We start from the raw sequence: 9,824 nt of genomic DNA on the forward strand, positions 1-9,824 counted from the left end.
AAATTTTAGGTTCTTAGGATGTATTTGTCGTGCCAAACTGTAAATTTGACTTTTATCCCGAGGATTTTTGAAGTATATAATATAGTGTGTATTTAACGATATGTCGCGAGCGCCCTTGCCCTTATGGAAAAAGTTTTGCGTCAGGTGAATAACGCTTATATTCCGATGGTGGCTTCCTCTGGTGAATAGATCAATCATAGCACTATAGCAGCTTTCCATCATAAGATCATCAATGATAATTAGAGTGGGGTCGGATTTGTAAGGAATAGCTTTTAAATCGGGCAAACCCTCGTGAAAGGACACGCCTGATAAGTTTAAAGTATCATGAAACTCTTGCCATTCGGCGCAACACCAAATAATTCCCGCAAACGAGACATCAAACATTTTATCACGAAATCTTAGAAGGCGTCTGGTAAATTCTGTCTTACCACACCCAGTAGGGCCAGCCACAATAGCAGCAAAGGGATGTCTCAGTCGGAAGTCCATTTTCAAGGGCGAGCTGAGCAGGAAACCTCTACATTTTAAGGAATAAAAAAATTACGATAGCTGAAATCAAAGAGTGAATAATTTCGGACTACTCTTAGTTGAATTCCCAATTAGTTAAAAGAAATAAATTGTTCATTGAAGTTAGTAAGCAGGTCTTTTCTGCATGTTTAATCACACAGGGAATTCTTAAGCCCATCCACCGCGACAAGGTGGTAGTCCGTAGGAGGGAAAAATAATAAAATACAGAAAATAAAATTTGAAAATTGAATGTAAAGAGAAATAAAATGAAGTGGAATGAATTTAAATAAAATAAAATGAAATAAAATTGAATATAGTGAAATGAATATGAAATGAAATCAGATGGAAGTGAAATAATAAAATAGAATTGATAACTGAAATGAAAAAAATAATAAAAATAAAATGAAATAAAATTGATTATAATGAAATGAATATAAAATGAAATCAGAAGGAAGTGAAATAAAAAAATAGAATTGATATTAATTAAAATGAAAAAATAATAAAATGAAATGAAAATAAAATATATTTTTCTTCTACTGCTGAATCCTGTGTCTCTTGAATCCATATGGTAGCGTCTCATAATTGTCAGTCCGCTTCCTCTTTGTATACACAACGCGAAATAGCTTCGTTTCAGGTCGGGAAACAATGTCGTGGTTTTTCATGCGTCTGATTTTATGGGCGTACTCTATTCTCCTCCCTGGTTCACCGTAGAGCACCATTGATTTTAGAGCTTCAAAGCAGACAACACTGTCGTTTGAGTAGTTTATTGTGACCCCTTGTACTTTGCACACCTCCTTAGTAAAGTTTGGATCACTTGATGAGCGCACAATGTAGGCGTAGTTTTTAGGGCCGCCGGACACAAACTCGCTAATGTAACAATCAGGACCTAGGGGAGTGATCTCGTCGGTCATATCTCCCAAATAATCCCCTACGGGTGGAGACCACTCCCCAGGTTTTTGTGTAAACACAATGGAATCCGTATCGTGGTAAATGCAGCGCCTTTGCAACTTTTCCAGATAGCTATACAGCTCTAATCTAGCATGAGCTGTTGTGTAACATGCGATGACGATGTTGTTTGTGGGAGAGGGAGAAACGGCTTCGTCAGTTTCTGACCAGTGCGCGTAGAGAGTATCCTCGTTCACTTGAACTATTCGCTGCACTTCCACACTGAGGTCTGAAAGCAGGGCATTCAGCGTGTCTGATTTGTTTATGACTGTTGCACGTGTCAGATTTTCCCTCTGCCCAAACTTCCCACAAAAGCTATTCAACATCAGCTTCGCCAAGGATCTTTTGCCCGGATTATGGCTGATGGAATGCCTATCCAACTCCACTCCTTCCCGCTCCTTGAAAGAATTCAAGTAGGCATTTTTGTCATCGTCGGTGATACACCATGCAGGCCAACCGCTGGCTTCCTGCTTGATTTTCAAGAAAGCATTGATGTATCCTGCAAAGAGACCGCCTTCTCCACTCTCCCGAGAATAAGTAGTTACGGTGTAATCCCATGCTTCGTGCATTTTTTTAACCGTGTATCCCAGAGATATCGCCTTTTTCAATTTACCAGTCACCCATGTTCCGCTGATGATGCGTTCCTCCTCGCTATGCCCACACTCGCCATTATTTTCCTCAAGGGCACATGACCGGGATAGAGGGAATAGAAGTTTCCCGTTCCCTTTCAAGGGGAGCACGGGTAGGTAGAGGTCTGTCGGGGGAAGAACGTCACATTTAACGAGTCCCTCCAGTTCGTCCAGAGGGGACACTGCCCCTACGTAGATGGTCGGGTGACGTATTGGATACGGGCGGTACTTATTCACAAAAGGATATAAGGAGCAAATATCTAGGTATTTTATTTGCTCCCCCTCGTTCTCACAAGCTCGGTGATATAGGCGCAGAGCATTCGTCCTCCCTCCATAGAAAGCGTCCCGGGGGTCGAGAGGTTTTTCCTTCCTCGCGGGATGCTGTCTCACAAAACTCAATAGGGCGGAGTCTCGTTCCAGCTCCCTCTTAAAGTCACATTCCCACTTTTCAATTAATTTATAGCCGCCCGCTAGAAGCAATTTTCGTCTGCACTCCGTGCTTTCTAACCGCGTCTGCATCGTCTCGGTGATGCTGTTCGAAATTGGCACATTTCTCTGGGGAAAACATTTTGGGCATCCATGGAAGAAACACCCATAAAATTCAAACGCAGTTTCTTCCTCATCGGTTTTCAGATACCCGTCGACTTTCTTGCCCAAAAGTCGCACTTCTCGACCATTGCCTGCGTGGCGTATCCTTTGTCCTCTCTTTCTCTCTTCGGTTAGAAGCCATTCGATCGCCTTTTGAGATTGCATGTCGGCCCAGCGATAACCTCCATGAGGGACGATGGGAATGGTCTCCTCCTTTAAATACTTCTTCCTAAAAACTCGCATACACGCACTCGCGATAGTTAGAGATTCTCTGAACGGGTCAACGTTGCTGAGAGCGATAAATTCTTCTCTAAATTTTAAACAAGCAAGTCTTAGTATTGTTACATCTTGCACGCAGTATTTTTCAATCTCTTCTCGCATGCAAAAGACTTAGTTTTCCGTACGCAGCTGACAATGCCACTTCCTGAATTTTGCAACTTCCGCCGAGCTCATTTCCAACACTCCGTAACTTTCCTCTGCCGGAATGGGGCCCACATAGCTCCGGTTTTCTCTGTTGTTAAAAAAATGTGGAAAATAGCCTTTCGATAAGGAGTTTGCAAGGCCAAGCGCTGATGGTAGTTTGGCGAGGGGCATTGGAAGAAAGTTCAAGGAATCAATGAATTTCAAGCCGTTGAATTCCACACTCATTAGCTTTGCGCCGTTTACAATTAATTTTGGGGCCCACTTCATTTTTTCTAAAAGCACTTTCAGAATAAAGTGGCAGTCGTAACCCTTTGAATTATGGGCGATGCATATAATTTCTGCGAATCCTTCGCGACGGAGATCCATCTGGGATTTCACGAAGGAATACACTGGATCTGAATCCCTGAGCACATGCTGCCTCTCCCCACACTGCTCACAGTTTTCATCGGAGTGATCGTCAATGCACGCCATGCAACTGCGCTGGAATACCAACAAATTTGGCGTGTGTAAAAAACTTCCAATTCTTCCCGGCAACGGCCATCCTGTCGGGATTCGATGTCATAAAATACGAACACATGCTTTCCGCTACCTGACTGTCTACCGCTGACAGGTTTCATGAAGCATTTATTTTCGCTGCTGTGCCGACTCTTACATGTTTGACAATAAACCTCCCCACATACATGAGCTTTTCTAATAGTGATTGTGCTGTAAACCTTACCACACGATTTGCAGTACTTGAAAATCTCACAGGGGCTTCCATTCTTCTTCATCAAATGCTTTCTATAGCAGTCAGCATAGAAAAAGTTTCTGTTACAGACATCACAGGATATGGTGGCATTGCTTTCTTCACATGGAGGAGAAGACATGCATTTTGGGCACTCAGTCGGACATTTATGAATGTGAATTGTATTAAACTGCATCCGACACGGCCGAAAATAATAGCCGCAGCTAAAGGCTCCAGTGATCGAAGAAATCACATTAAAATGATTCTCCCCGTAGATCAAATTGATTTCTTTTCGCGGCCGACCGTCAAGGGCAGAGATCGCAGGACCCTCATACAAAACCTCGCGTCCTTTTCGATCGCCGAACACCGTTATCCGGTATAAATCCAAGTGATTTTGAAACTCTCACTTCCTTTATTCCTTTACCATTATTTAAGGAGACACCCGCTTTCTCGCACAATGCTAGGGCTCTTGCTCGCTGAATTTTCCGTCCCTTCCGCATTGACATGTAAACATCCTCTGCGTCCTCATGTCGCGATATAGCGACACAGATAGCTCTCGCGAGACACAGGTTGTCATCGTTGTCAATCACCAAGATAGAACTCTTCGTGCGGCAAAAGTCGTGGAATGACGCGATCAAATCCTTCCTATTACGTCCTCCTTCCGGCTGCTCAACATAGGTGAATGAAGCGCTCAAAATACCGTTTAAAATGAAATTATCATTGGACTGAACCACTTTTTCTATTCTCTGAAGAATAACTTCGGCATCAAATTGATCCACACGTCGGTATGAAATGTAAATCGGCCTTTCAGGGTTACTCTTGCTGACTATCGTCATTCCGGCTTGATAGGCCGGAGATAGATCCCTTTTTAGTGTCGCAATTAAATTCTGAAGACTCCTCTCGAACCAACGGAGGGGGTTTTCATCTTCCGGTGCCGGGTGGAAAGCAATGGTCATTTCACGCCCCTAGAGACGGAAATTTTTTAAATAACTCCGATTTTCAGCGATGATCGCGAAGTATTGCACGTTTTCGGCTCCACCACCTCCTATCTGCACTCGTGCACCCCTCAGCAGGGGGGATGGTAAGTCGGCATTGTCAAATGTCTGGTCCAGGAGTGATGGGTGAACATTTACGTCCATTATTTGTTGAGGGAGAGGAACCCCCTCAAAGTCAACTAGGTCCGCGATAATGGGGTCGCTTTCCTCGGTGTTTTCTCCCGGAAACTTCCCGTCAAATTCACACTCTTCAAATAATGAGCCCGATAAATTTAGTAAACTTGATCCCTCAAGAGGTATAAAAGATTCCGCTCCCTCTAACACTTGTGAATCGATAACCAGTTCAAAATTTTCTACATCCGAGCACTTTTCTTCTTCTCCTTCCGCACAACCCTCCCTCGTAAAATCCATTTGTTCATTAACACAATAAGAACTACATGGGGGCGAAATATTGCCCGAAGGTAGCGCAACTCGTTCGAACCCAGGGGGAGGACGGATGTCAGGTGAATAATTAGAGCTGGAATCCACAGAGACGTTCACTCCTCCGTCATAAGATAGATCACTGCCTTCAAGCGCCTTCAAAAAACAGGGATCAACATCGAATGTATTACTCGGCGTTTGGGAAGTTGAAGTGCTCTCCGCTTTCTTAATATCCTGTACCAGCTTCACTAGATCACTGATGTCTACTTTTTCGCCAATCACAGTCATGCGACGCACCAAGCCGTCCAGTGCGCCCTTTAAAATGGAGACGCTATCGTATGCACCGGATCGATGAGCCCGAATTATCTCGTCAGCCGGCACAAGTTTAAAAATGGAATCCATTATTGAAAACCTGCAATAGGCAGGGAAATTGATTTGATTAATTTGATTTGACTGATTTATTCGATTAAATGTTTACTCGCGAGATTAGGCAGTGTACTAAAAAGTATACGAGGACTTACCTCTAAAATATCAACTGCACTGGATGCTGTCGTTGAAGTCCTCTCTCAAAGGCTGTCGCGATGAATGGCTGCGAAACGTCCTCTAGGTGGATCTGACGAGCATCGGCTTGACCAAACACTGACACTGTCTCAGAGGTTGTCTCGATGAATGGCTGCGCAAAGTCCGCAAGATGGATGTGACGGGTATCGGCTTGACCACAAACACTGACACTATGTAACTAACGCCATTTCTATCGAGTCCTTATATAATAAACACCAACGCCGAGCTCAATCTTGCAAGCATTGGGAGGGGAGAGCGTGCGGGGTCATTCCCACTTTCGAACTTGGTAGATGCAAGCGTGAAATCCCACAAATCTGGAAAAGATGAAATTCACGGCACAAAATCTCGTATCTGCAACCGAGTTCAACGACACGCATAAAATTCCCCATTTCGTTATTTTCAAAGTCCGTCGTCCTCGACTCTGACCTTCCCATGCCTAGAGAGATGTCACCGAACCCACATCTTTGTGTCGCCTCCGAAGCAACTTAGATATTTCCACAATGCTTTCAATTGGACTTTTGTTGTCGCGAAAATAGAAGTCATTGCACTCACACTCTTATCCACATCCGAGAAATGTCCGCGCGTGCGGGGAATTTGCCATCCTTCTCTTGCAAGCAGATAAGTAGAGGGGAGAGGAGCTCACCATCCATTGAAATAGTCGGTTGAATAGTGTAAGAATGAGTGGTTGCATGTAAACTCTGGGCCACTGATTCCACCACTTTCACCCCTCGAAATTCCAGAGTGCGCCCGGAATGCATTTCCTTTTTAAAACCACTCTGGTCAGTATTTAAAACTTGCACACTACCATTTGCAGTATTACTAATTAAATCCTTAACCTCCGTCACGAACTCTCTGGCCTTTTCTGAAACACACTGTTGTTCCAAGGAATGCTTCTTGGAAACAACTCGCGTACCCTTGCGAGAAACAATGTTGTTATGCTTCTTCCACTTCCAAAGCCACGGAAGAGTGCATTTAAAGTTTGTGATTGGGGTATCCAGTTGACTATTTTCCTCAATTGCCCACCTCCGCAAATCTCGGTCATGTACAACTAGATTATTCTCTTTGGCGGTCTTGAAGCGGGTGAAAAGAGCTTCCCGGATAGATTTATACTTTTCATTTAAGGCTCCGCTTTCTATTATCTGCCTCTCATATCGATGAAGTTGAGTTCGGCTAGTTACGAAGCGGAAGTTGTGTCGAACTGTCTCTAGTCGCAAGTTGCCCTTTTTCCCTGACTTCCAAAAGTTAACTGCAATTTTTATTGGAGCATTGATGGTTCTGATCTCGGTTTCTTCATAGGGGAAACATCGTATGATGTTGAAGAAGAAGGAGATGTTGGAGAAATATCCTCATCCCTCTCCGAATCACTGCTACTTTCTTCAAACCCCTCCACAGTTTCCTCATTCCTCTCATTGTCATCGTCAAATACAAGATCATCTTCGACCTCCCAATCGTATTCACCATCTTCTGCACAGGATTTCAATATCGCTGCAACACATATTGTGACGGAACGCTCCCGTGAGCCATGCACCGTCGAACTGAGATTATTATCCGAGTTCTTAATTTTTCGTAGGTTCTGGGGCTCGCGGTCAAGATGGGAACTCGCGGCATTAAACACAATGGCACAGCAAGGGGATGAATGACCTCGTACACAGCGAATGACTGTCATACAAAAATTTATTAGAGAAAAATAAACGAACACTTCTGTCCTTAAACGCTAATGAGGGATGGAATAGTGATGCTGAATTGGGCGAGACATCAATGATACACTTGCAAAAATAAAAATGAAGGAAATATGACATACACAAAAAGAAAGAGAAATCTTATATCTAATAAATGAGGGATGAGATGATTGTTGGGGTAAATGAACAAAAATGGGCAAAAATAACACTGTATACTCTCAGAGATTGCTATGACACGGGCACTCGAAATCTTGCTGCACTTCAAAGGCAATTATGAGTAATGTTCGTCGTTCTACTTTCAAATGTTACATGCTCCACGTTCTGTTCAATCAAAAATGAGTCTGACGTCAACCAGAAGGGATGACGAGAACGGGAGAATCGTGATACAATTAAAAATGGTCTTCAGACCGAGAAAGAGAGACGTGAGTTTGTGTCAGAAGCCACATGAGTATTAGGATGACACACGTGCACACTGGGGGACTTTCTTCGTACAGGGCGCGTGGGCTGGCTGGAGCGGGGGAGGGATCGGGATTATCTCCCCGTCCCGGGAGAGGGTTTAGAGTACTTAAGTGTCAAAGACGGCGGGTCCGAATCCTGGCCGCCGGGTCACGATGCGTCGATCGCGGGGAACCACCTCCCGCAAATCCTTGGACGATGTCGTGATGTCCTGACGAAAAAGCAAGGACACTTTTCTCGTGTCTCGCTGTACTCCACGCTTCTCTCTCCGCACGCCCTTCCCCTGGTCGCGTTGCCCGACCTCCGAAATTGCCGTAGCCCTCGTCTGCCGCAGCCCCGTCTTGTCGCCCCACCTTGGCACTGTCACAGCTGACCTCCGTCTTCTCTAGCGGAACAACTGCCGCTTTCTCAGGAATCCGACCCCACATCCCACAATACCGGGCCTTATATACCCTTTACAAAACAAAAGACATGCTAAATTCTAGCAGACAACATAGGAAAAAGAAAAGAAGGTCGCTCATCACTCGCTGTTGCCGCGCGCCAATATGAATCGGGGAGAAGAGATGGACGCAGAATGCGCCGTGACGAGGCTTTTCGTCACATCGCCCCCCTGCATGGATGCATCTCTTTCCTAAGGGGTGAATGAAAAAGATGTGTCCAAACGAAAGAGATGAATCCATGCATATCGCGGAAAGAATAAGCCAGATGAACGAGCAACAAACTAAAAACTAAACTTGAGATTCTAAATAGACCCGAGAGCAAATGAAAAAACTTATGAAATAACCCAAGCTGGGTATCAGACACCTTAGGTGTCCTTAACAAGACTAAATCCCTGACATGAAAATTTGAATGGGTCTTGTTTTGACTACGCTTTCTTTTGAACCCAGCCTTTTTTAACTGGCGGGTGGCAAACAAAATTAAATTTTCCCTCCCGATTTCCGAATCTTCAGTAAAAATCATTTTTGATTTCATCGTTTCCGGAACGGTAATCATCGAGAGACAATTTTCCACTTCTTTTAAAAACGCTATCGGGTGAACGGCGTCTCGAGCGGAGAACACGGGCTTCGTCAATGACTCACTTGATAACGTCGCCGTTGCTACTGGCGTGCCGCTATCCTTCAATGCCTCAAATTCCGCTTCGAGCGATTTTACCCTGCGTTCGTCTATTTCGACGGCATTTTCCTCGTGCTTTTTAAGATTTGCAATGTCATTATAAGAGCGTTCTAGAGCGTCTGTGCGCACCTCTAGGTTTTCAACTTGTGAATCAACCACCCTTAGACATTCATCGCGATCATTTTTCGCGATCTCATTCACCTTTTCTAGGCAATGAGTTTCACCATTGTTTAGTTTATCTTTAATTACGGACTTTTCCTGCCGTAGAATATCATGACAACTATTAACTTCCTGCATTAAAATATCATGACAACTCCTAACTTCCTTTCGTAGATTATGATTAATTTCCTGACGCAATGCTTCAATATTTGTACTCATCTCAGAGCGCATGCTCTGTATGGCTTCATTATTAGCGTTAATCTGAGCGCTCAGGCTCTCGTTACTAGCATTAATCTGAGCGTTAATCTGAGCGCTCATATTTTGTAACATCAATAAGATTGTTTTATTAGACACATAATCATCATTAGAATCGTGACTCGATTCGGTTCGGCTGGCTTCGCCCCCCTCGTCACCTTCACGCTGTGTTTTACGTTGCCCACTCATGCCAGAACCCGGCGTATCTAACAGCATTCCCCGGAATGTGTCAGTTAAATCATCGGTTCCCGAATTCGCGCTCTTGTCGTCGGAGTCGTCTACTTCGTTCGCGACCTCCCGATACACGGTAAACGCGGGTGCCTTATCGTCGGACGTATTCATAATTGGATCCCCTTAAACAAAAGGAATAAAA

At 44.2% G+C, this 9,824-nt stretch overlaps 1 protein-coding gene across 1 annotated transcript; it reads right to left on the minus strand.

Moving 5' to 3' along the window:
• Nucleotides 1-1,037: 1,037 nt before the first annotated feature.
• On the minus strand, nucleotides 1,038-2,909 carry LOC124166452. The gene has a single exon (XM_046543983.1). The coding sequence runs from the start codon at nucleotides 2,907-2,909 to the stop codon at nucleotides 1,038-1,040; it is 1,872 nt and encodes a 623-aa protein (XP_046399939.1).
• Between the last annotated feature and the right edge of the window lie 6,915 nt (nucleotides 2,910-9,824).

The sequence above is a fragment of the Ischnura elegans genome, chromosome 10 (genome assembly GCF_921293095.1).
Source record: "Ischnura elegans chromosome 10, ioIscEleg1.1, whole genome shotgun sequence".
Lineage (NCBI taxonomy): Eukaryota > Metazoa > Arthropoda > Insecta > Odonata > Coenagrionidae > Ischnura > Ischnura elegans.